Source organism: Marmota flaviventris, chromosome 7 (assembly GCF_047511675.1).
Source record: "Marmota flaviventris isolate mMarFla1 chromosome 7, mMarFla1.hap1, whole genome shotgun sequence".
Classification (NCBI taxonomy): domain Eukaryota; kingdom Metazoa; phylum Chordata; class Mammalia; order Rodentia; family Sciuridae; genus Marmota; species Marmota flaviventris.
In genome coordinates this window covers 20,228,138-20,256,123 of record NC_092504.1, presented here as the reverse complement: position 1 = coordinate 20,256,123, position 27,986 = coordinate 20,228,138, and the positions used below count along the sequence as shown (strand labels likewise).

At 43.8% G+C, this 27,986-nt stretch overlaps 1 protein-coding gene across 2 annotated transcripts in view; it reads right to left on the bottom strand.

Moving 5' to 3' along the window:
• Rbpj (recombination signal binding protein for immunoglobulin kappa J region) overlaps window positions 1-27,057 on the bottom strand; it is a 216,603-nt gene extending 189,546 nt beyond the window's left edge. The window contains exon 1 of one of the 2 annotated variants that reach the window (XM_071614203.1): window positions 26,977-27,057. In XM_071614203.1, the coding sequence (XP_071470304.1) occupies window positions 26,977-27,008 (32 nt within the window). In that variant the 5' untranslated portion in view covers window positions 27,009-27,057. The remainder of the gene's footprint in view (window positions 1-26,976) is intronic. The other variant, XM_071614202.1, reaches the window with a different exon arrangement.
• Between the last annotated feature and the right edge of the window lie 929 nt (window positions 27,058-27,986).

Sequence of the window (27,986 nt, the reverse complement as noted above, 5' to 3'; positions counted from 1 at the left end):
ATGGCATTATGTAAAAATGTGGATGTGTAACCGATATGACTCTGCAATCTGTATTTGGGGTAAAAATGGGAGTTCATAACCCACTTGAATCTAATGTATGAAATATGATATGTCAAGAGCTTTGTAATGTTTTGAACAACCAATAAAAAAAAAATAAAAGCCAATAACCACCAAAAAAAAAAAAAGAATGACTTTGAGGGCTGGGGATGTGGCTCAAGAGGTAGCACGCTCGCCTGGCATGCGTGCGGCCCGGGTTCGATCCTCAGCACCACATACAAACAAAGATGTTGTGTCTGCCGAAAACTAAAAAATAAATATTAAAAAAATTCTCTCTCTCTCTCTCTCTTTAAAAAAAAAAGAATGACTTTGAGTTTTTTAGCCTGAGCAAAAATAGTGCAATGCAATCGTCACTTGCTGAGATGAAAAAGAATGAGGGTAAAGCCCAACCGAGGGGAGAGGGGATCGGGTTTTGGAAATGTTAAAGTGAGACATCTTTATCAGTCAGTTGTCCATTACTATAGTGAAATACCCAAAGGTTTGGCAATTTGTGAAGAAAGGTTTATGTGGCTCACAGTCCTGGAAGCTCAGGCACGGTGGAGCATCAGCCGGCCTCTGTGAAAACTCCTTGGTGGGTGCCAACCTAATGGCAGGAGTGTGTGCAGGAAGGAGCAATCACATCACTGTGACAGGAAGCCAGAGCAGTGGATCCAGTGAGAATGACCTTGATCCTTTCTAGAGGGACCCCCACCGCCCACCAGTGACCCCCAGGCCTTCCACCAGTTCCACCTCTGTGAGGTTCTATTACCTCTTGTTACTGCCACACTGGGGACCAACACATGAACGCCTGAGAGACAAACTACATTCAAACCACAGCAGTGTCTATTGAATACTTTAAGCGAAGATGTCAAGTAGGCAGTGAGCTATCGGGGTCTAGAGTTGAAGGAAGAGGCTGAACTGCAGATTGCTTTTGAAATTATCAGTTTGGTTGATGGCATTTAGGGCCATGGACCAGCTGAGCTTATCTAGAGAATGAGTGAAGACAGATAAGAGGTCTAAAGAAGGAGGTGTGTGGTGCTCCAATTTTGAAGTAGAAGAGGAAGAGCTAGAAAAGTCACTAAAGACCAACTGGAGAAGGGGAGGGATGATCTAGAGAAAGCGAAAGACAAGATCTTAGGAAGAGGTTGAAATCAACTATGTTCAGGGCTGCTAAAGATTTGAATAAGATGAAGACTGAAAAATTGGCATTGAATTTAGCACCTGTTACCTCCCAGGTATCATTGAAGGGACCAATGGAGGACCATCACTTGGCCACGCCTCAAATTTCTGATCTGTATACGCCCTTAGTTTCTTGTACGACTCAGGGGACAAGCATAAACTATAAAATATTGGGGGAATTAGGCAACTCTGGGTCTTTTCGAGTATGGGACATGAAATAGATTTAATCTTGGTTAGAATATTAAAGAAGCATCACTTTTTTTTGTACTCCAGAATGTCACAGAATGGTCTTCCTGTTGCACTGAGATCTGCCTCAGTGTGCCTTTTGTTCCCAGGGATTATGGATTTGAGGTTGTGCCTAGAAATGGGAGGCAGAGGTAAAGGCAGAGGAAGGGTAGGGGGCTGTACTAAAACTGTTGTTGTAAAAATGGGAAATGAGGGTAAAAAGGAAAGTGTGGTATTTGGAGTCACCCTGATGACCTCTAGGGAGGGGATTGCATATCTTTAAAGGGGGGCCATGACAAGTTTCTGTCCAAAAGTTATCAGAAAATCTATTTAACTTTGAGCACTAGAGAGGGAATTAGGAAATTCCAATTCACTTATGTCATCCAGTTAAGTAAAAGTTACACCATCCTTTTTCCATCTCCAACATCCTAATTACACCACAAGTTTGGGACCACAATTAAAACCAGGAGGACAAACCCTGCAGGCAAAACCCAGTCAACAGTCTGAGTCATAGAATTAGAAAAGCATCAAGCATTTGGAAAGAGAACCCACTGGGCAAGGGGAGTTTTATATTATGGGCATTATTGGTAATGAGGCAACATGAATGTCCAAATCTTGTTTTGGTTTTGTTTTTTTGAAATTACTGTGGAGAGACTCTGAAAAGGTTCTTGAGAGTAAGGATGGTAAATGGTTTTGACTGATTGATTCTTTCATTCAGTTTGGTTTTGAAATACCATCCATATGCCAAATCATAGAACAGGTGGAAGTGATCCCTGCCATCACACCATTTACAGGCTAGGTACCACTGAGTAAATAGAAAGCACTCCTGGGGTAAATAATGTAAGATAAGGAAGAATGCAGACATTACAAAGTTAGAGAAGAACACCTAACCAAATTTAGGAGGTCAAGGAAGCTTCTGAGATGAAACAATGTCTAAGCTTAGACCTGAGGATGAGCTCAATAAAGTGATTTGTGGGCACCTATTATTGGGGGTGTGTGTATAGGGATAGTACAGTGGGTATTGGGATGCACTTATTTGGGTTGAAGTCTGAGACCTGCCACTAGCTGTGGGTCTTGTTGAAGTTCATTATCTTTCAATGCCTCAGTAGCCTCATGAAATAATAATGCCACCAATTTCAAGGAGTTGTGATGATTAAAAAGTCTGTAAAACATGAAATACTTCGCTAGCCATAGTTAAGAGATTGAATAAAGTGTCAATAATGTCTTCTTAATTTAAAGTTTTGTTTCATAACTGCAATTGGAAAGATTTATTTCTAAGATTTTTACTAATTTCATCCAAAACCCTATCTTCCTACAATGTCTTAGGTTCTCCAATGGTGAATGCTCCCGCTGCCAGGTCTACAAGCTCTGCCCTGGACATGCAGAAGGGATGCCAGGGCCTAAAATGAGGACTGCCAAAGTCCATTTGGAACGGAAGCTGGAGGGTGGATGGCACCCTCCTTAGTTACTGAGAGCAGAATCAAATCGCAGGGCACAGGCTCAACCAAAAACATTTCCAAAAGACAAGAGCAAGGAAGGGTGAAATGGTTGAATGGTACTAGCCAGGATTTGCATTTTTGTGTGTTCTAAATTATTTTTTTAAAAATTGAGATACAGCCCACATACCATAAAATCCACCCATTCAAAGTGTACAATTCAGAGCTTTTTAGTACAGTCACAAGGTTGTGCAACCAGCATCACTATCTAATTCCAGAACATTTTCATCACTCTGAAAAAGAAACCACTTGCCAGGCTTTTGAGAGGTGCAAGTCTGTGCCGGAGACTTTTGATGCAGAAATAAAGGATAGGTGATCAAAAAATTCATGAGCAGCATCAGACCTGAACCAGACAGCTCATTTCCAAGAAATTACTGTCTCCCTCCTTCCCATCCCCTGCAGGTACACTCTAGAATTCCCATTTCTACTGACCTAGAAGAATTATACCATAGCCGCACTGTCCTGTTCTAACACGTGTGTCTATTTTATTGGCCTCCTGTTTTGGATACCTCTAATCCATAGTTAGCTTCTCCTGTTCTCAGTCTTCTCTTTCCTCTCTAGCCCCACACACAGAAGAGGGAAGGGTCATACCAGCAGGACCTTCAGGTTCCTTTTTCCCAAACCCCAGACATCCACTGTCAGGTGTTTCATAGCCTCACATGAACTTGACCAAAATGGAGATGATTAATTTCCCACCCCAAACTGCTCCTTCCCTGGGGTTCTTGGTGTCAGCAAATGGGTGAATGGAGCCACTACCCATTGAGTTATCCAGTCAGAAAACCCAGACATCATTTGTGACTCCTGTCTCCCTGTCTATCAGAGACATCCCCAGATGACCACTCTTGGTTCAAAGCACCCTCACTTCTAGCCTGCTCTACTCAATTGCTACCCATCTCCCCATTCCCAGTATCCCTCTCCTTCCTTTTCATCCTCCACCTTGCCTGAAATACAAATCGGATGATGCTTCCTCCCACCTTAACGTCTTTCGAGTTGCTGTCAGGTTGAAGTCTGAATTCCTTACTTTGGTTCACAAGTCTCTTTCCTACTTGAGCCTTGTCTCTCCCTGCAGTCACACACCCTTGTTGGTCAGCATGCAGGTCCTCAGGTAAGCCTCTCACGTCCCTCTCTTTTACAAGGTGTTTCCACTTTCCTGGGAAACTCTTCCCACTCTCTCCTCACTATTCCTTGGTCTCTTTTGCCCAGCAAACCCCTACTAAAACTTGAGATCTTGATTTAAATGTGCTTCTCCTGGCATGTCTTTCTGGAGCCCCTCAATATATTTCTAGGAGCGTGGAGCACTTCTTCTAGACCATGGAGGATCACACTATTTACCCCTCCATCTCCCCATGAGAGTGCTCCCCAGCATAGCCCCAGGGCCTCAGCAGTGCACAGAACATAATGAAGTGAGTGAATGAATGAAGGAAGCTTCCAGTTGTGGGCAGGCTACTAGGAAGGAGAGCTTCTGGGACCAGCCTTCTGGTCTTCACCTTGAGCCCTTTTTGGATGCTGCACATAGACTTCCAATGAAGCAGCTTCATGTTCTAACCCTGTCTTTGGGTTCTCATAGACCCTGAGATTTTCAACAACCAAGGAATGACTCCCTAATGGCAGAATTCCCATGGTATGAGAGACAAGCAAGAAGCAAATTTCAAGGGCAGGAACTCTTAATTTCCCTTCTCAAATGATTCCACACGGATGACTTCCTGCTTCTGAGCATAACCCTGGCTACATTTCTCCTTGCTAAGAATTTCATAGGAATTGGGCATTCCATGGGTACAGAGTTCCATCTGGGAAAGATGAAAAAGTTCTAGATACGGATGCTGGTGAGAGTTGCACAACAATTTGAATATACTCAAAGCCACAAAACTGAATATCTAAAAGTGACTAAGATGGTAAATCTTATGTACATTTTATCCCAATAAAAACTTCTAGGTTATTGATGCAGTGGTTTGTAATTAGGCAGATCTCACTTTGAACCCTAACTGGTCCTAGATGCTAGGAACCTAATAAGAAGCTACATTTTCTCTTCTGAAAAATGAGTACAGTCATTTATTCAAGAAATATCCTTTGAGCATGCATCATGAAGGAGGCAGAGCAGTATCATGGTTAATAACTGAGTTTGAATGCTGGCTCCATGGCTCTGTGCTGCAGAACGGGCATGCCAGATTTTTCTCTGTGTCTCAGTTTCATTATTTGGAAAAATAGAGGTAGTGGCTCATCCATCAGAGGGTTGCTGTGAGGGATAATTTGAGTTAGAGTGTGAAAATAGAACAGTGTTTGACACAAGAGAAGTCCCACTTTTGATTATTATTTTCTTGAGTTAGTGCATGAAAATATTAAGAATCTGGCACAAGAGCTACCTACACATATTACTGTTTTATGATGTGCCAAGCACCGATCTAGAAAGTGCAAGAGATACTGCAATAAACCAAAGTTCTTGCCCTCCTGGAACAGACAAAAATAAGGGAAACAGAACATAAATGAGTAAATGTAGGGGTTGTGAAGGCAGCCCGTGAGAGAGCACGGTGTTAGCATGTGTGAGGTCCTCCTGACTTTGGTCCCTAGCACCACACACACACACAGACTAATAAGTAAATGTATGGTATGGAGGAAGTAGCTGGTATCTCACGAAAATTACAGAAGATAATATATGCAAAATGGCTAGTAGAGTCAGAACCTGGCTCAAAATGAGCGCTTAATAAATGAGAACCCCAACACCCCACCCCCACACTTTGCTGGAAAGAAAACCTTCAGAGGGACAAGCAACTAGTGCAGTCCCTGCCATCAGCAGAGGAGGCGGCAGGAACAGCCCAAGCCAGAGCCTCCAGAGGTTGGCTGCAGTTTCTGCAGCAGGTAGTTTCTTTCTTGCTACTTTAGAGGAAACATGAATCAGCCGTTGTTTGGCTTCCATTTCCTGGGAGGATGCAGGCCCAGGAAATCTGCGGTTTGAGCATCAGTTGAGAGATCAAATGAAATGGCTATTGGCGGTAGAGCATGTTACCAGGACCACTGACAAAGTTCACTTGAGCCAAATGACTCACTTTGAGCTGGCTCCTCGGCCTTCTCTCTCCTGATCACATTCATCTCGTGAAAGGGGTAGAATTTCCTGGCCCAGGGTAACTCTTGCTTAGCTATGCTGCACGACAGAGCACATCTGGAACAGGATGGGGTGGGGGTGAAGGGTCCAACTGGGGTCATCTGCCCTGTACAGATGATGGATCTGAGGCCTGGCTCCCTTGTGTGTGCTGCAGCCAACAAATGGTGAAGTCCAGAAAGGTCCTTCAAGTCTCCCACTCTACATAATGCTGCTTTCTCAGCTGCTGGGCAGTTCTCACTGCAACCAGGCCTGGGGCAATCAGGCCATTAGCAGCCACCATCTTGCCAATAGTCACCTTAGGTTAAAGTCCATGTATCTGATACTGCTATCCTCCAGCATAATGAAATGATCAGGACAATTGGGGAGTTTTTGCCAGGAGGGTTAACCAATTGTTAGAAAAATGAGAAAGAGAGAGAAGGCAGATGTTAAGATGAGAACATTCAATTGTTTCTAATTCTTCTTCCCTTTGGGTCATGATTTCTCTTTCAAATAGTTCTTATGTACCAAGGGATCCTCACGCACATGAATTTAAAAGTGAGGGAAGAGCGGGTCCTCCATGACAGAGGAACAATCTGCTCTTCTCCAGAATGGCAGATTCTGGCACAGGATAAAGAAGAACGCTGTCACGATGAGGACACAGTGGGAAGGACACCTGGGAGCTCGCAGCAAATACGGCAAAATGCCGACATCTGTTTCATCTCAGTGGTGGGTACGTGCATGTCTGTTTTGTGATTTTGAACTCATTATGTGTTTTGGAAATATTTCATACCAAAAAAGCATGGAATTTGAAGTCAGAGAATCTGAGGTCAAATCCTACCTCCTTGAACAGGCCACCCAATTTCTGAACATGCTCATCTGTAAGATGCAGATAACAATTAAGCTAGGCATAGGTTGTGAGGCCCAAGACGAAGTATTTGAAGCATCTTATGAATTGGGAGTCCTTATATAAATTCCATTTGTGATAATGACAACAGTGATGACAATAATGAGTTGGCCCCTCATTGAAAGAGTTCAAGGGTAGGTTGACATTTAAGAAGAGGGCCTCTGGGATATGAAGGAGGGCCCTGTCACATAATTTTGTAGGGAGGTTGGAGGAGCAATCAATTGACATCTTTTCCAACTTTCAGATTCTGTGATGGTCTAGACAAGACTTAGGCCTGGCAGAAAACAGTTGGGTAAGTGAACAAAGTTGGCAAATTGGGGCATAGGGGAGTGGTGGAGATTGTGGAGAACGGAGGAGCATGCCTCATCTAGAGGGAGTGTCACCCCTCAGATGCAGCCAGAAATGGCTGGAATTTCACAGGTACGTGGGCCCACCATTGCTATAAATCTACATCTATTCACAGATGTATCTACATATATATGTACACATGTACATATACATCTTCAGTAATCCAATATTTTTAGTATATTCACAGAGGTGTGCCACAACAGTCACAATAAATTTGAGAATGTTTTCATCAGCCCAAAAAGAAACCCCAAACCCATTAGCAGTCACACCCCATTTCTCCTTTCCCAGCCCCAGGCAACCACTGATCTACTTTCTATTGCTGTAGATCTGTCAATTCTAGACATTCCCATGAAGGGGATCCTGCAACACTGGGTCTTTTGTGACTTGCTTCTTTTACTTAGTATAATGTTTTTAAGGTTCATCATGTTGCAGGATGTATCAGTAGTTCTTTTCTTTTTCTTTCATATACTGTTATACCATATATTATATGTCTATTCATCAGTTGATGGACATGTGGGCTGTTTCTACTCTGAGGCTATTGAGAACAATACAATTACGGCCATATAAGAATATGTTTCTGTGTAGATGGATGTTTTCACCTCTCTTGGGTATATTCCTAGGGGATATCCCATATTTCAGTATTTTAACAGAACCGGGACCAACAGGTCTCCCTCTATGTGTGTGCGTGGGAAAGTACCCAATTTAAAAATCCTGACTCCAACAAAACCTTTTGAGCCAAGTACAAAGCATCCAGAAACCAGTTTTCAAAGTTTGGTATAGAAGTTATTTCTTTTATTTACAAAAGGGGGACAGCTGAAGCAGCTGGTGCTCATAAATCTCTTTGGCTTTTCAACTTTCCTAGGATTTTATTAAATCTCTGACATAAACAATCATTCACTTATTAATTTTAAAAAGACAATAATTCTACATTTTTTATTTACCAGGAGATTTTGAGATGACTTTATGAACCTAATAGGAGAGTTAAAAATCAGTTTGGAAAGAGAACTCCTAATAGGCCCCAGAACCTGGGCTAAGCAGGACAGTAGGAGACCTCAAGCCCAGCTCCTTGGAAAGTTCATGCACACACACAAATGTGGTTTGGAGGGTGATCAAGTCCAGGAGAACAGGTAGGTCTTGGGGCCACTAGTCACAGTTGCTCACTCAGGAAGACATGTGCTTCTAGAGTGAGCTGAGAGACCAGGGACTCCTCCCTGTGGGGAGCTGTGGTCTAAAGGGATATGCAGGTGTCCCCAATCAGAACCCTGGGTGCTGAATGCCAAAGTAACTTTGGTGGTTCAAAAGAAAAGTGCTTTAAAGTGTGGTGGTTGCAGGGGTGTTGACAAGGACCAGAAAAAAATGTACTGGGGTGACCGCACTGCCTAGCTCCCTAGAGTCATATGACCTGGTGGTGGCTAGATCACTAACAGGCTGTGTGTGGTGTAGGGCAAGTTATTTCATTTTTTTCTTCCCTTTTGGTACTGAGGATCGAACCCAGGGACACTCCATCACTGAGCTACATCTCTGCCCTTTTTAATTTTGAGTCAGGGTCTCGCTGGCCCTGAATTTTCAGATCCTCCTGCCTTAGCCTCCTGAGTAGCTAGATTACAAGCATGTACCACTTTGTCTGGCAAGATATTTCACCTTAAAGAAGCTAGTTATCTTCATCTGTCCAAAGAGATACCTGCTGTATAGGTGATTCTTTTAAAATTAAAGAAATGATTAAAATGCTTAGCAAAATGGAGGTCACACTATAGGCACACTCAGTAGGTATTGTTCATTGTGATTTATCAGTTGTCTCCCTTAGTGCTTTCTCATCTGGGTTAGGAGTGTGTGTGTGTGTGTGTGTGTGTGTGTATTGGAGGGTGGCAGTTATGCACTGAGGCTGAACCTCTGGGAGTTTCTCTGACCTGAACCTGCAAATAGTGCTGCATCCATGACTGTCCTGTGGGAAAGGCCAAGATGAAAGAGGCAGAGAAAAGAGACTGGTAGGTCAGTGCACAGCCATGAAGTGAGAGTTAGGTGACATAGGAGGGTACGACGGGCAAACAGGTTGAATGTTCTGCAGAAACACCTGCCAGTCTGTCAAGAGCTTTGCACATGGCACCAGTTCAGCTAGATGTATTCACAAGCCAAGGAAGGCGTGGGTAGAATCAGTCTGATGGAAAAGACAACAAATGTTGCTCCTGGAGAAGGAAGCAGAGGCCTGAGGAACTGGTCATGTTTTAGAGCAACGAACAGCTTGGTAGGACTGGCCCTTGCAAGATTGTGGGGAAGAGACCCAGGTGAGGCTGGGGAGGCAGCCAGGGTCCAAGATGACAGGCTCTGGCTTTCAGGTTTAGCAATCTGCTTTTCATTCTGAGAGCAATAGGGGGTCAGGGAAGGAATTTAGGAGAGGAATAACGTTGTTGGATTTGTGGATGAAAAAGCTCCCTCTGGCTGCTGCCGTGTGGAGCTGAGGAGCTGAAGGGCAATCTGACAGCAGCAACTGCACTTATGTAAGAGTGGAGAGAAGGTGCTTACGCTGGACCCATGGTCATAGTTACATGATTTATTATAGTGGCAATTAGAAAGGTGCCAATGTTCTGGAGGAAGTTAAATGGTAGAATCAGGCTCAAATCCAGTGGAAAATGTTCTGGAAGGAAAAGTTTTGAAAAGTCTTTAAGTAAAAAAAATTGACACTGAAACAAAGAAGGGGGAAATTCAATAAAAAGAACCACAAAGTCAACTTCATTAAAGTAAAACTGAGAGTCTCCGTGGATCATCTTTACTTATTCCACAACTGAGACCAGAGACACCTTCATTTTCAATACCAAGAACCTATCTGTTGCTTCTGGGTCCCTCAAATGTGTTTCTTGGCTTTGTTTAGGCAGCCTAACCCTGCAATGGGCTTGAATAAAATGGTTTGCAAATGCTTGCCCTTTCTCCGATCAATGTCTTTTATTAGTGCTTTGTTGATTGTATTCATTTCCTATTGGTGGTGCTGTAATGATTCACCATCACCTTGTGGCTTAAAACAACACAAACTTATCATTGTATGATTTGGGAGGTCAGTAGTCCAGCTTGGGTTTTATGGAGCTAAAATCAACATGTCGGCAGGGATGTGTTTTCTTCTGAGTGCTCTAGGGGAAAATCCATTATTTTGCCTTTTCCAGCTTCTAGAGGCTTCCTGCATTCCTTGGCTTATGGCCCCTTCCTCCGTCTGCAAAGCCAGCCATTGCCTCACACTAAGCTCTGTTTCTATCATCACCACCCCCCTCCCCTCCACACACTGGTTGTCCTGTCCCCCCTCTTTCACTTAAAATTGTAATCTTGTGATGACATTGTGCTGACCAAGGACATTCTTGTTATCTTGCCATCTTTGATTGTGCAATGTCCCTTTTGCCCTCTATTCACAGGTTCTGGGGGTTAGAACAAGGACATCTTTGGGAGGAGCACCATTCTGCCTACCACAGTGATGGTGCTTATTATGGAATGAAAGTAAAAAGAAATGGACTTCTGTGCCAGCAAGGCAATGTGAGTGACGGTGAAACCCAAGCTCTGGGCCAGGCACCCTGGCCCTGCAAGCTGCTTCTCCCAGCTGCCAGCCCTGTGGCCTCTGAGTGCCTGTTTCCTCATCCAGCAAGGGACATTAATCAGGCTCACCTCGTAAAGTTGCTGCGAGGACCGATTAAGTGCTTTTATATATATAACATTACACAACTCTGAATAGTAACTGACACATAGTAAGGGCTCATTAAATATTGGCCATTAGTATTGATGGATGGAAATTATATAATCCTTTCTTCCCTGGTTGGATTTAATGATGAATAGCAATGTCTGGTCTTGTGCGTTGGAGGAATTTGTATGTTTGAGAAGTTTGTGGATGAATATCACATTAAGTGATAAAAGGTAAACATGGAAGAGCCCATACCATATGTTTCTATTTCTAAAGTTCAAGAATAGGACAAATGTATGCTCAGAGTGGTGGTATGCAGAAAAGCATTTCAGGAGACTGCTATCTTTAGAAATGTTGACTTGAAAGATTAGCCTACTGCAGTGTTAAAAGAACAGACTTTGGGCTCTGTGTTTCTAGAATTCTGTAGCAGTGTAGATCAAAAATGCCTCAGAATGTTCTGCCCTAGGGTGCATGTGCCTCAAAATGCACATGGTTAGGCTATAATAGCTAGAAAAAAAGAAGTGACCTTATAGAAAAATGTAAGTTAGGGACGGAGGCCATGCGATTGGTTACAGCTTGTGTCTATCTCATTTGAACATGGTTTGAACAGTTGGTCACTTGTGACTGGCTGAGAGTTGACTACTCATTTTAAGAGTAGGAGATTGTGTACATATTAAGTTAGGCTAACATTCGCCATGTATGGAGAATCCTTTAGGCCATATTTAAAATATGTTCAGAAGCAGCTTTAGGCCAAACAATTCAATTTAACAGCTAGCATCTGGGAACTTGGCTCTCAGAATATTCCCCAAGAACAGTTAACGGCTCTGGGTGGCTCATTGTGCCTAAACAACACGATTTATGTTGAATACCTACCTTGAATTTTGGAATGTGGCATGGAGAGGGGGCCTACGTGACCAGCCTCCAGTTAAAACCTTGGACATTGAATCTCTAGTGAGCTTCCCTGGTAGACAACATTTTATGCATGTTTTCACTATAAATTTCTGGGAGAATTAAGAGGATCTTGTGCAGTTCTGTTGGGAGAAGTCCCTTGGTTGCTGGTTCCCGCTTTCCTCCAGAATTTGCCCCATGAAACTTTTTCCTTTGCTGGTTTTGCTTTGTCTCCTTTCACTGTGACAAATCATAGCCATGTGTACAGCAATGTGCTGAGTCCCGTGGTTTCTCTTAGTGATCATCAACCTAGGGCACAGTTGGTGACTATTCTGCTCTCAAAGAGAGAGCTCCAAAGACCAAAATGAGGTCCCCTGCATTAAAAGAAATTGCTTACAGACAAACAGTCTTCACTCACTGAAGGCTGGCCATGAAGTGCTTGGGTGAGGACAGTTTAAAGAGTCTCCTTCCCAAACCCTCAAGAAGAGGCCTGTATGTTCCTGCCAATTCTCCTCTTCTCTGTCACCATTTCCTTCCTCACTAGGTGACAGGGAGTCCAGAACTCTCCCCGCATTCCTAACCATATCATGGTGCATTGCTCTGTGGCTATTTATTCTCCAAGCTATATATCAGCATTATATGTACACATTTCACAGCCTGAGGAAGAAATATCATGCCTTCTGTCACACTCCTGGCTTCATAAACAACATAATTAGTGACATAGTGTGCTATTTTATTGCAAACCAAGTAATAAGAAACAGCATTGTTATTCTGTTTTATATCTAGAGAATTAATTATATCAGATCTCCATCAATGTAAACTTGGCTGCTTTTTGCAATCTGTTGTATATGATGCATCTCATAATTTATTGCTCAGTGATTTTTAGAATATTCTCCAAAATGAATGTTAAGATACTTAAGCTGAAAGACAAAGTCACAGATCTAATGACAAGAAATACATGTAATTTGGCTGATTGACTTGAAAATTAGGTTATGGGATGGAACATTTTGCATCAGTTGGTTGAGCCAAATCTGTAGCTTGAAGATCCAATGACATAAAAGCATTCATGTAGTTCACTGTGAAAATTTTATGGAAATAAAACTTTTGCTTTTCTCAACTGGTTCTGAGACAGTGAAGGACAACAGTTAAAATCATAGCTCCTTAAAAGTCTCCGACTCTTCATAGATTTCACAGAATAAGACATTAATAAAATCTTTTTCAAGCTGGATGATTTCCAAAGATCTGTTTTCACTGAAATTGGAGAAAGCTCTAATCAAATGATAGAGCCTGAAGAACTGCTTTGTAGTTGGAACATACAATTCAGGGGTGCAGAGAACACTTTCTTTTCCCGCTGCTTCTTTACATGAGAGTTTTCAGTGTTCACACCTCTGAGAAACAGGGGTAGAAATGGCTCTAAACCCTATCACTTTCTGGTAGTAATTGTCTTTTGTAAATATACAAACTGATGGGGGAAAATATATAAATCCATCTCATGGAAATGCATTAAAAGTTATTTTCTCAGCTTGGGAGGCTGAGACAGGAGGACCTCAAGTTGAAAGCCAGCCTCAGCAATTTGGCAAGTCCCTAAGCAACTTAGAAAGACCTGTCTCCAAATAAAAAGTTCAAAAAAGGTGGGGGAGGGGAGCTGGGGACTGCCTGTGGCTTTAATCTCTGGTACCCCCCCCCCCAAAAAAAATTACTTTTAATATAATTATCAAGTCATATGCTATGTAATCATGACATTTGGGCCAACACATATATGATAATGGTCTCATAACCTTCTGATGGGTCTGATAAATTCCTATCATGTGCAATTTTTACTGTACCTTTTCCATGCTTAAATACGTTTGTATGCATAAGCACTTACCATTGTGTTATAGTTGCCTACAATGCTCAGTAGAGAAACCTGTGGTAGGGGTTTGTGTAAGCATGATTTATGATGTTTTCATGACAAAACCACCTAATGATGCATTTCTCAGAATTATTTTATCAATGGATGTGTGACTGCGTATCAAAAGCTAAAATGTATTTATATTGTTTTTTAATCGTGCACTACTAGTAATTTTGTAATAAGTCCAGAAGAATTTTTTTTCTTTTTCTTTCTTTTCTTTTCTTTTTTTTTTTTTTTTTTTTTTGGATTTAGAGTCTGGAGTTCAGAGGAAAAAGTTTTAAACTCATATGTGTTATGCAATAAAATCTACAAGACTTAACACCATAAAAACATGCTAGGATAAAATTCAGAGGGGGGAAGAAAAACAGAAATAGTAGTACAAAGAGATATGAGAACACAGAATTTCTGACTATTAAAAGTGAATTTTCTCTGATACTTTAAAAAATGGGTGATGGTGGGTGACAGATTGCTAGGATGCCACAGAAGTAAAATCCATGGGATCTGTTGAAAACAGTCCTGCAACTTTTCTATTTTCAAGTATCAATTTTTATAATATATTCTAAATCCTTTGCTGTCTTTTAATCTTAAATAGAAATGGTAAGTTGAAGTTGAGGTAAATTAAGAACCGGTGAAGAGGTATAGTTTTGAAAATTCCTTTTCAGAGAGTTTTAGGAAAAAAGAAAGAAAGCTGCTTATTTGTTTCTAAGAATGGACATTTCGTAGGTCTGTGAAAGCAAATGGCCTTGAACCCTGCACCTGACCCCCCACTCAGGTTCTGCTGTGGAAGAAGAGTGGTCAGATCTGCAGGACACAATCAGCCAGTATTGCCCTTCCTACTACTTTGCTTGATTCTATTTTTTTTTTTTGGGGGGGGGCGGGGGGGGGGAGGTGGATACTGGGGATTGAACTCAGGGACACTCGACCATTGAGCCACATCCCCTGCTCTCTTTTATATTTTATTTAGAGACAGGGTCTCACTGAGTTGCTTAGCACCTCGCTGTTGCTGAGGCTGGCTTTGAACCTGAAATCCTCCTACCTTAGCCTCCTAAATCACTGGGATTACAAGTGTGTGCCACTGCACCTGGCTTGATTCTATCAACCACTTCAAGTGAATTTATCAAACACACATACAGCATTTATGGAATGTGCCCAGGCACATTTTAATTACTTTATAAATATTAACTTCTTTAAGCCTCACAAAAACAATAGGAGGTAGGTACTGATATTATTTCCCCTAAACAGACGAGAAAATTAAGCCACAGGGAGATCCAATAACACCCTGAGGGTCACATGGCTAATAGATGATGGAACCAGGACTCCTTTAGTGTTGATCTGTTTTTGTTTGTTTGTTTGTTTGTTTTTAAGAAGCAGAACTAAATTATCTTATTCTCTGTGCTCTGTGGATGCTGATCAGACTTCTTTTGCCCAACATGCCCTAGTAGATCAAACTTCTGTTTCTATATCCAGTACTTCCTGGCTACGTAGAGTGGATTTACCTGTGGACATCCTAAGAATCCGGTTTTGAGCTGCAGATGGAATTGAATTTCAGTGACCTGTTTATTGATGCTGGCTTTTACAGCCCATGAGTCATCATCTAAATTTCTTATTCAGAAGCCTCGGTGGTGCAGACCAAGGAAGGCTGGATAATTAGTATAGCAGGTCACTCATAAAAGGCCTCAAACCAGAAAGCACCAAACCATCCCAAGAAATTATTTTTCCTGGCCTCCTCCATACGACCTCATAATTCCCATTTCAGATGTCTGGAGAGGCAAAATGCTCGGATGGTTTCCTCTAAAGCAATGAGAGAAACAAATTAGGCCAACAGTGGTGCAGTTGAGGAGAGAAGCCATTTTCCTGCCATCTCTTGCCACCGTCTTCCAAATGACTTCAATACGCTTACCACCCGACCCAGCGGGAGGGTGTAAAAGAGGTGGCAAGAACTTTGAGGGTGAAAAATACCTGAAGAAGTTTGCCACTTTGCAGAAGAAAAACCACTTTAAAAATATCTCTCCTTCCTGGGAAAAGTGATCCCTCCCCCCACAACAATGGAGCTGTCTATAAATAAGTCCTGCTTTTACAGAGAGCTTGGTATCTATTGCTATGCTTTGGGGCAAGGTGTAAATACTTTGGGGCAACTCTGGGAAGTTCCAACATCCTTAATGTTACCTAGAACATTTCAGAGCTTTGTGCCACCTGCCCCCTGCCTTGTCCTGGACTTGGCTTCCCCACACAAACCTACCTCGGGACTGACGAAAACACTCACCTTTCACCAAGCTTCACCCTGGCTTCTGAGTCCTCCACTTGACTAGGCCTGACCTTGTGCTTCCTTCTCCATCCTCGTAGAAGAAGAATCCAGCAAAAATCTCCCACCACAGGTAGCTGTCCACTCTCAATAGCTTGTCACGTGGGGCCTGCCGTCAAGTCAGTTTCAGCAGAAAGCCTCTGTCCTTGACGTTGCCTTCTGGCAATTTTCCATGAACGGACACCCGCCCCCCTTGCTCTTTGATTGTAAATCTCTCCTTTTCCTGTTGAAGCTGGAGTGGAGCCCAGTGTCTTTGCCCCCGTCTAAGACCTCTTTGCAGTGGGCCCCCTACCTATGGCCATGGCTCCCCTTGAATAAGGTCTGCTTCACCATCTCAAGTGTTGGGCAGGTTTGTTTTCTTTTTCTTTTGCAGAGCTAATCATCATAGGTGGAGAATCCTGCTTCACCACCAACCACACTTATTACCGTTAGAAAAATCTCCCAAAACCCACCTCCCATCAAAGACTAAATTGCTTTCTTTGTCTCATTTTTTGGGGGACCATCGAAACACAGGACTGGAGAGAAAAACTTTGATTTGGAAGTGTTATGCATGGTCACATGGTGCTCATGGTACTGGACAGATGGAGCTGCAGAGGGGATAGAAAGTCACCCAGTGGGTACCTGAGCTCTGGCCCTGCCCGATTCCTGCCCCATTCAAAGGTGCTCAATCATAAGAAGCTGGGGGCTGAGGGAAAGGAAGGGAGTGAGGATTTTCCTTGTGACCTAAGGACGTAGAAAGATGGATGAGGTAGCACTCTTGAGTGTGGGCAGCGGAGGGGTTTGAAGTGGTCCTGGGGGTTATGAATTGGGTCCCCTTTAATTTTGTTTTGCAAGTTGCAAGTCCGGGATGGACATATGCTTTATAAATTTGCTTTGGCTATTTAGATTGTGCTTCTCTGAATGCCACCTTGTGCTGATACTGGGCCAGGCACGCAGAGCTGCAGTGATAAAGAGACTCAGGACAGAAACTGTAATAATAATTAAAACCACATTTCCCATTGATCAGATAACTTTTAGGATTTCAGGAGAGGGATGGTTACTGGTCCTGTTAGGCTGAAGCACCGAAACAACTGACGGGGTGGGTGGAAGAGAGGACATCATATCAGCATATCTGCTGTCACATCCCCTCTGTGCCAAGAACAGCCCATTTGCCTGGGTCACGTCCAGCCCATTTCCATAATATGCAGGTTTTGAGAATCACATGAGATCTGGGAAACTCGTGTGTTACCGTGTGTTCCACATTCTAGTTACTCAATAAATGTTTATTAAGAATTATAGATTAGGGGCTAGGGATGTGGCAAAAGCGGTAGCGCGCTCGCCTGGCATGCGTGCGACCTGGGTTCGATCCTCAGCACCACGTACAAACAAAGATGTTGTGTCCGCTGAAAAAAAACTAAAAATAAATAAGTAAATAAATATTAAAAATTCTCTCTCTCTTAAAAAAAAAAAAAGAATGCAAGGAAGGATTCTCGCCTAAGAGCTTGCAATGGGAAGAATTATAGATTAAAGTTTAAAGGTGGATGCATTTTTGTTGAAGTAAGGAAGCCCTAATTTGTTTTAAAATGAGTGTAACATTTTACAAATGCATGTATTATTTTGAGCCCACATCTAAGTTAGTTCAAATGCATATAAGGAATATTTGCTCAGTCTTTTTAAAAAATTAGGCTGAACAAATGCATTTTTATGAAATGACTCTGGGTTCCAACGGGGCTGAGCTCTCCCTGATTCTCCCCACTGTCGGGATCGAATGTGTTTCCATAGTGCTCATTTGTTCATTAAAGAAGAATTTAAAGCCTTACTCCATGCCGGGCAGTATGTCCTACTTGGCGAAGGGCTAATTTCTGACTACTGGGTAGGGCCCCTCGGTTTACAAAGTACTTCCACATGCATCATTTTATTTCAGCTGCATGCTGCAGGCTAAGTATATGATTTCTGCTTTTTTTTTTTTTTAAATGAAAGAAGGTATAAAGTGCTTCAATGGCTTGTTTAAGGGGTCACATCTAAAAGTGTTAGAGCAGCATTTGAACTTGGGGCTTCTGACTTTCCAAGTTCTCCACCTTTTTTTGCATCCCCATGTGTTCAGGGCTGAACTGTGTCCCCCATAATTCATACACTGAAGCTTTAACCCCCCAGTTCCTCTGAATGTGGCTGTATGGGGATACAGGGCCTTTGAAGAGGAAATTAAGGTAAAATTAGGTGGTAAGGGTGGGGACCTAATCCAGTGTGACTGGTGTCCTTACAAGTAGAGGAGAGTGATACACCAAGGATGTGCCAATAGAAGAAAGATCACAGGAGTACACAGAGGGAAAGCGGTTACTGCAGACAACGGAGAGGGGCTTCAGGAAGAAACAACCCTGCTCTCGCCTTGATCTTAGACTTTGCCCCTAGCACTGTGAGAAAGCCAGCTTCTATTATTTAAGCCAATGTCTGTGGCATTTTGTTATAGTAGCCCAAGGGAACAGTAGACCGTGGTACTTATCTCATTCCAGTACTGGAAGCATCCCTGGCTCTCACGGACCATAAGGAAGGCCTAATTTCTTATCATGCGATTTAGTATAGGTTGAGCATCTCCAGCCCCCTAATCCAAATTCAACAAAATTGAGAATTTGCTGAGTGTGTTGGGGAGTGGCCCTGGGTCTTCAGCGGGTGTCCATCCACACTGGTAACTGGGAAATTGGACATTTTTCTTCCAGGAGGAGCCTTAAAAGCTTTCAAGAAGCAAAGCATAGTAATTGTCTCACTTTCAACCCAAATGCAGCCAGCTGTCAAGTGGAGATGACAGCTCTCCGTGACACCCCGGGGCCTCCCCAGAAATGGGACCCTGGACCAGTGGCCGCCCTTGGTTTTGTTTCTCTTCACCATCCTCTAAGTACACGGCTGCCTTCTCCGGCCCAAAGGGTGCGCTCTAGCCACTGGTCGCTGGAGAGTGTTGGTGCTCGAATTAAAAGCTGGGCCTCAGGGGCAGCTGGAATGATTCTTGTTGCTCCACCCTGCAGGCAGCACGTGAGGCCTGACCACAAGATGGGCGGCAGGCCCTTTAATCCTGCACCCAAGCCTTGGCTTCCAAAATCTGATCCTCCAAAATTTGAGCTTATGTAACTTATTTGTTTATTTTTAAGCCCGTCCTGTCCAACTTGAGAACATTTAAGACTCGCTTTTAGAGGAAATTTGGAACCCAACATTATCATTAACTAAATCAGCAAGCAAAGGTCTTATAAAAATACCAAGCCGTCCAGCTCTGAGGAATTATATCGTCCGATTCCCAGTGGAATTACGATGTGTGTTGGTTTCTCTGAAAATTGTTCCTGGGATTTCACTTTTTTCTCTCTCTTAAACCATAGCTGGAGGCAAACGGCCTGAGCCCACTGGGCCTGAGACTTTCTACTGGGTAGCATCCCTGTCCTGAGACAGGGGCCATGAAATCCCTACTCCGAAATTGGCTCCAGGGACTCCTCGACCAGGCTGGGGCTTCTGGAAGACACAGTGCCTCTTGCAGAGTACGGTCAAACCAAAAGCATGAGAAGACACCCATCTTTGGGTGAGACCAGATGCCATTTTATGTTAGATTCTCAACACAAGGAAACAGGTGCTATGTGAAGGAGTGGCTCGCTGATATTTCTATCAGGGAAAACACTGGAAACAATCCACATGTTTAGCGAGAGGAGAATAGTTAAATAAATTATGGCCATTTCCAATGTCTCCAATTAAAGATTCATCAAAGTCATGTAGAGTCTTTGAAGAGTCTTTCATGATGTGAGAGGTGTGTTTATGATAGGTTAAAAAAAAGTCCAACACAAAAACATACTTGATGAATGACACCAATCCTGTTTAATGTATGTCCTTAGGAAATGCACCTTAATTTCAGGAGAGGTTATAGGTCCGTGTGATGGGATTAAGGGTTAGATTCTATCACTTTCTTTATACTTTTCAGCATTTCAAACCTTTCTACAGTAAGCATCTATTTCTTTGAATGTCAGAACATGCAATAAGTAGAAGGTGGATGTCTTTCTTGGTGGTGACAGATTTGAGTTCACGTTTTCCTTAGATATTGTTTTCTTTGGTCTTCAATAATCTCAGCTCATGCCTCAAGTGAGGGGCCATGGGAAGAGGCTGGGATCTAAGATGAGACAGGTACCATGTTCCTGGGGGCACAGACCCACAGAAACGCCCTCTTGGGACCTGCAGGCCTGTGGCGTCTATGAACTGCATGCTCTGTACAGACTCCTGTGTGAAAACTCACAGAGCCACACCAACCTGAGGAGGAAAGTGGGCTAAAGGGAGCTTTGCATCTTCCAATTCATCCCAAATCAAAAAAGAGCTCTAACAGAACGGCCCTTCCTTCCTCTTACTGCAGCCTCTGTTCCCCTAAAACACTGACTGAAGTGCACACAGTCATCTTGGCGGCCTGGCCAAGCAGCCTGGTTCAGGCCAGGCTATGGGGCTGCTCATGCCTCTCCAGCCAGGAGAGGCCGGGCTTGCTCCCTGGGCCAGCCCATCCCTCCAGCCCTTGTGGGTTTCCTCTGTGGGCATAATGAGTGTAATACGACTCGAAGCTTCTTTTAGAGCAGTGTGCTGTGACCTCATCTGCCTCTGCCTTCGCATGTGGGGGAAGTGCTCCCTCCAGACGCCCGGGTGTGCTGTTGAAGGGGGCTTGGGAGTGGAGGGAGAAACTCACTTCATCTTAAGAGTGTTTGCATGAGTGGAAGGGTCTTTTAGCTACCAAGCACGGCAACGATTCCTTTCAATTACACCCACCAACTGTTTCCTGAGCAATTATCCACATTATAAGCTAGGCATCCAAGAAATCCCCACACTCCTTAGACAAGGCCTCAGTTTCCTCCACAAACATCCCATCTATCCCAAGTTTGAATTCTTGTGTGGTGGTATAGAACCAGCATCGGTCTCAAAATCAGTGGATCTGGTGGAAAAATCCCATCTCTACTTTGCCACCCACAAACACTACAGCTTCAGGCAGGTTGCAAAAAAGTCCTATTTTCCCCACCTGTGACACAGGCATGTTAAAGCCAGCTTCGTGAGTCATTCTTGTGTATGGTTGCTGGATTTAGAAAATAAAACATGCAGGTGCCCAGTTAAGTTGGAAGGCTCTAGAAACAACCAATAATTTTTTAATGTAAGTATATCCCATGTAATATTTAGGATATATTTATACTAGAAATTTATTTGTTGTTTCTTTAATTTCTAATTGAAAGGGACAGCCTGCATTTGATCTGGAAACCCTGTTCTGGAGGCTGAAATAAAGGGTTTTAATCGGAAACCCTGCCTTGGGCTCCATGATTGCACTGTTCTCGGCAACTTCTGCTGTCACAGTGAGTCCCAAAGGCGGTCAGTACCTTCCCCCTCCATGCCAGAAGGAAGAAGGACTCTGACCAGGTTAGTGGGGACAAGTCAGGATGCTGAAGTAGAGGTAGACATTTCCATGGCAGCAATAAAGGAGCAGGGGACTTTGTTGGTTCATTGCTAAGCCTCTGCTTAAAGATTGTCTTTAAAGACCTTAGCAAATACTGTCCCCTGGTGCTTTCAATGCACCATGTTGGATGTATTCAAGCCTGCCAGTGTAGATGACACCGCAGGATCAAAAGGAGTCCAGAGGGGCACACAACCCCAGGGAAGCTCCATCTTGGTGTGAGCATTGGGCTGCCTTCAAAGGTCAGTGGTCATGAGTATAGACACAGGGACTTTCCTGAAGGTGATTTTTACAAAAAAATGGGTAAAGGTCAGTATGTGCCCCAGAGACCATACTGCAAGTTATGGGGAACCCCGGGTGAGATCCAGTGCAGGTCTGTCTTTCTGTACCTTTTGGTTTTTTGGCTCCCTTTGAATATCTGCTCCCTGCTGCCTCCCAGAACTCACATCCCCTCCCACTAAAGCTCCCCCAGCTCATGGGGTGGGGTGGGACAGGTGGCGGGTGGCTGTCTGGCCTCTGTGTGCATCAAAGCTGATCAGGCGCCCTCAGGACCTCAGGGTGTAATTTTCCTCTTCTGAATGTGAATTCCAGGCCGGGAGCTCAGCTGTCGTTGGCTTCAGGGGATTTTTTTCCACCAGAACTGAAATCAGCGCCAGGAAAGCGTGGGTCTGCAGAAGGCATTCTCTGGGCTGTTCCAATGCACTTTCTCTTTCGTTCAGGCATGAGAAGATGGTGCCTTTCGCCAGAGCCAAAGAGCAAAGTCTTGAATTTCTTTGCAGCAAGAAAGGCATGCTGCGTGTCCCGATCTCTGCCATTTCCCCCCCATCCCTTTCCCACCTGCCTATTATTTACTAAATAATTTTAAGTGATTTTCTAGTTTAATATCATTTATTCATTTTCAGGTAGATCTATAAAATCTAGCATGTGACAGGCTCTAAAATCTATTTGCCCATATGTGAAGATAAATCTATTTGAATTTAAAAACGCTCGTCTTGGATCTCTCAAAACCAACGCTCACAAACACAGCTCTGCTGCTTGAAGCTCTCTGTCTTCAGAGATTCCCACTGGGGTTCCCTTCCAGTTACTTCCAGCCGGATCTCAAGGGGCTTACTCCTCCATCCTCCAGCTCCACAAAGCACACATTTTCCTTGTACAGATAAGGAACCGGACTTAGGAGAAGTGAAGGTCGTATTACTAGAACATGAAAGCCAGGTTGAAGCCCTAGCAGTAGGAGTTCAGAGCCCCTGCAGCTACCTCTCGCCAACCTTTTGGAAAAAACATACAGGTATGGCTACTGTTCTTGCGAGGAAAAAAAAAAATCTTAGCGAAGAGCCTGTTAAAAAATGAGTTCATTCAGTACTAAAAGGCAAGCCTGTCCTTCCCCAGACTTGGAACGCGATGCATGCAGTTCCCAACTTGCGGAGGCTGGGTTCTAAAAGTTCATCTAGAAGCATTTCCCAGTTCCTCCCCCTGTGCTGCTTGCTCTGCTCACCCCTCTCCCTGGGAGGCTTGCTCACCACGTTCTCTCTTAGTCACTTACAGCTCTCTCCTTCCTCGGGCTCCAGGCTGCTCAAGGCCAAGGACCTTGCCTCCTTTACTGTGATGTCCCCAGCACTTACCACAGTGGCCAGTCCACAGAGCCCCAGAGCATACCGGCGCAGTGCTGAATTACAAGTCGTTAGTTTGGAACTAATGTTACCATTGCTTTGCGTTACCGTTCCTTTGGAGTGGAAATGTTATATTTCCAACAAACCCACAAGTGTTTATTTAACCCAGCTCATCTCCTACCCAGGATACTAACCTGTTATCTGGAGCTGTGAGTGGAACAACAGTAGGTGTGCAGAAAGAGGAATCTTCCTCCTCTTTTTTGAGTGTGGGTTTAGATCTTGGTGACATTTTACCTAGGTCAGAGTTCATCTTGGACTCCTGCCAAACCACCTCCATCTATGAACACTGCTGTTTCCAAGCCTCAGACTCAAACCCCACTATGGCTCCTCACCCCATCTTGTCCCCAAATAATCTACTTGCCCTGCTCATCAGTTAAAATTCCTGTTTTCTGGGTACAGCTGAGCTTGGTTGATTTTAAGGAGGAAAACAACTGAATGGAATTAGTCCTTGTTAATTTGCTAATGATTGCCCCAAATCCCCACCGCCTGCCCCCAGCCTCCTAGGACAGGTATATGACTCCTCATGGCAGTGGTTAAGACTGTGAGCTTTCGGGACAGATCTGGCCTTGAATCCTGGTCCTACCGCTAAGTTATGTGTCTTAGGTAGAGGTGTGACATCTCTGTACCTATAAAATAGGAATAGTTGTAATTATAAAGAGCGAGAGAGGGCACTTTTATAATACTTAATGTCACATCACATATCAGGCACAGTTGTAAGGACTTTTTAGTTATTGATTCACCTGTCTTCACATGAGGCAAATATTCTTATTGGCTCTTATTGAGGAAGGTGACATTGCAAAAGAGATTTCTAATGGTAAATTGAAATTAATTTATTTATTCCCTGCCTTCCTTTCTCCAAAAATTCTTTGAAGTAAGAATGCTACCTTGATAAAAAAAATTTCTGGCAGTGTGGATGGGGGAGGACAACCATTCTTGGAAGGAGATTTTCAGGGCCAAAGGGTAGGGGCTGCTGCCACATCACCCATGGCTGAAAATTTGCCCTGGGCGTCCGTTCCCTTCTGTAGGTCCTGTTTCCACAGCTTCTCCCCTCCCTCTCTCTGCCTCTGAATGTGCAGAATCTGCAAGTGGTCCAAGTTTTCCTTTCTCTCTCTCTCTCTCTCTCTCTTTTTCATCCCATTCTTTCTTTTATAATTTTTTTTACACAGCCCGTGGCAGCTGCAGGGTGGTGGGGGCTGGCGGATGGTGGCAGCTGTTTGTATGTATGGGACCTCTGTCGTCTTTCTTTGTGAGTCAGGAGCTGTCTGTACGTATCGCCAGCGACCACCTGGCAAGACATTTAGTTCCATCTATGTTGTTTAAATGCTTGCTGCGTGATGTCATCTGTGAGAAGGATAGGAGGAGGAACTTCAAGAGGATGTCTCTAGCCCCTCGCTGTCCTCTGGTTCTCCACTGAAACCTTCTGGGGTGATTTATCCTCCTGCTTAGCACTGCACTTCAGATTTGCTACCCACTCCTTTCTGCTTACCCACTGCAAAGGTCTTAAAGCTCCTGGGGCCCACACTGACCTTGACAGTGTAGCAGAGAGATGAGCGCACCAGTGGCAGAAGGCAGGTGGCGGGCTGGCCGTGGGGATTCTTGTGATGGGGTAACTTCGCTTCCCTGGGCCTCAGTTTCCTCTTCTGTCAAGCTTAGGGGGATGGAATGCCTCTGCTCCTCTTGAGCATCAGGGCCCCGATTCTCAGATAAACTCCCTGGGACAGATGGCTGTTCACACTTTCTAGAGTTACCTCATGGTGGACAGTCCATGGTGACTATTTTAAGTTTGCTGCCTCTTCCTTAAAATTGGGAATTTTCCCCTTATGCTAATTAAACAGTTTTGGTGCAATTTGAGATTCTGGGGTTGTTCTTGGAACTTCTAAAAATATGAATAGAATTCTACTCCCTATTTCTATTGCAGTGATACATTATATATTGTAAAGTGTCTATATTTTAACCTACGTTGTTAATTTTTAAAGGCTTACTAGCAACTTTATATATGTATATATATGTATATTATATGTATATGTATATGTATATTAAACTCAAGTGTGCTTAACCACTGAGACATATCCCCAGCCCTTTTTATTTATTTATTTTTTATTTTGAAACAGGGTCTCACTAGGTTGCTTAGAGTCTCACTAAGTTTCTGAGGCTGGCTTCAAAACTGTGATCCTCCTACCTCAGCCTCCCAAGCTGTTGGGATTACGGGCATGTGCCACCATGCCTGACTGATATTCTATTTTCATATAAATTATATTTAAGCACTATTCCAGATGAACCTGGACATAAAAATAGAATGGGAAATGATGCTCACTTTTACATGTGCAGAAATTCAGGACAAATGAGCCTCAATGCCTTCAACGATATCTCACAGTTACACAGTGGAGGAGTCAAGGCCCTTTGATCCAAAACCTAGTTCTCAAGCCACGAGATCAAGTGTTTACAGAAACCACCAGCATTATAGCCCAGCAACAGCCACCCCTGACTCAGTTTCTGTTACCCGCTGGGCACCTGACTAGGTGCTCTGCGTACAGTGTCTCTACCCCTTGAAGCAACCATGCAAGGAAAACATCATCTTCAGGTTAGTGATGGGGAAAATTGAGTTTCAGATAAATGAAGCATTATGGATTCGCTTGGTGGAAGCAGCACCAAGCAGGCCTGAGCTGATATTTTTGACAGTGCTGCCTCTTGCTTAAATATGCATCACCCCGAACTAGAGCAGATGTGTCTCATCATCAGGAGCTTTTAGGGTCTCATGAATTCTTGTTCCGTGAAAGTACAGTCAACAGAATTACTGGTTGGTTTTGTCACATTCAGTCAACCCACACCTCGCTCACTGCTCACAAATTTTCCTGTCGTGCACCATTCTGTCTCATTTTTTTCCCTAGATTTTATTTTCATTCTTTCAAAAATATTTTTTAACTTTTTTTTCTGGGCCCTTAAAATATCTCTGCTTCAATTTTAAGAGATGCACATTTAAAGTGAATCTGGTATTCTTAGAATTCCATATAAGAATGGATCCTCTCACTTACCTTCCCCTTCCCTGGTCCAGCTCGGGTATCCCAGGATCATTTTGCATTCATCCATAGTCCATTTTTTTTCTGGATCTCTTTGCATAGCTAACCCTTGCCTGGTTTGTGACTGTATCATTCCTTTCTTATCCTTAGTGCCCTAACCCCATCCTCTAACCCCTGCTCTGGTGGCTAAAGCTCAGAGCTTGGAAGCCACTAGAATTGTTTCCTAAATATCCAGTATACAGTAGGTGCTCAGTAGTTGTATAGTGAGGTAGGCATGCATGAATGAATGAGTGCATATGAGTGGATATTTCTAGCTCCCAATAGCTTATGGTTTTGAGGATAGCAGGTATATTGGGGGCTCTTCTCTCTCTCTCACAAAGCCCAGCATCGTGCTTCCAGAAAGAACCCTGCTTTCAAACAAACAGCCAACTTGATCACTGTCACCAACCTACAGATGTATTTCTGGAGGAACTTATTAAAAAGAAAATCCGAAACCTTAAATACTCCCAGGGTACCATAGATGTCTTGGATTCCATGTTTTTCTCTGCGAGGCTCAGTAAAGGAAAGTGGGGAGTTAGAAGAACCCACAGGGAGGTGAACGGGCTCAGGGAGGAGCGGTGTTGTTGGCTTAAGGAACTGAGGAGAGCACCCTGCTCATGGAGTGGGCAGCTCAGCCCTCGCAGGCTGGGCTTGGTCTTCCCCTGAGTCAGAACACTCCTGTGCAGAAGTTTAAATGGCCGAGGAGATAATGAACTGGCCGCCCTTTGGGGTGGCAGTGGCAAAAGGCATATTCACAAGTCATGAACAAAATCATGTTAGATATTCTGGGCATCGCGACATGAGCACTTTCTTAAAGGAGCCACTCACCTCAACACTGCTGGATGGAGCAGCCCAATCATCTTGAAGAGAACCTCTCAGTGCCAGCTCTTCTGGGGGGACTCAGCCTTAGATGGAGAGTCTCTTCCCCTGGAGTCTGCTGGCCACTCTGCCTGGCAGCAAAGGAAGTGAAAATGTCCAAACAAAGAGGAAGAAAGTCAACATTCTCTCTCTGGGTAGAACTGCAGACACAAGCCCTTTTGCCCCGCTTGTGGGTTGGAGGGTTCGGAAGTGCTTTGATTACGGAGAGTATCTGTAAGGAGAAACAAAAATTAAACTTTCTTCCTTCTTGTTTTTCTTCGGAATATCCTGAAATCTGAGGTCTGATAGTTTTCTGTTTTGCTTTGTTTTTTAATAAAAACAGCCTAGGAAGCAAATCACCAAGAGAAAAGGAAGATAAAGCATCCTATAGCTACTTTAGGGTAATTTGGTTTTCTTTCACGGTTAGTGGCTGCCTTGATATTCTTGACTTCAGCTATTTCTGTTGAATTGAAACTACTGAGTGTCTATCTGATTTCCTCAACCCTAGATGAAGCCTTCATCATCATTTGGGTGAGATGCTCAGTCTTGTAGCTCTGGTCGCTGAGGGACAGTGAGGTGTGGCAGTCCCACTAACCCATGACATCATATCTAAGAATATAACATCCTATCTGCAATGGTGTCACCCTCCCAGACTTAACCCCTTGACCAGAGTTTGCACCCAGGTGCCACATAGCTGTGCCCTTCCTAGTCCCTCTTCATCTAGATGCTTGTCAGCCCGATGGGGTACTGCATCTGGGGTGGGGCCTGGAGGACGTGCTGGCTTTGGATGGATGTGGACTGGACTGCAGTCTCCAGCCAAAGGCCGGGCATCCTGCAATGGCTACTGCTTCATTGAGTGTATGGCTGTTGGCCTGTGCTCTGGAGCCTGATTGTGCAAGGTGGCCTAGTCCTGTCACTTAATAACAGTGGGACTTGGGCAGGTTACCTAGTCTGTCCGTGTCTCAATTTGTTCGTCTATA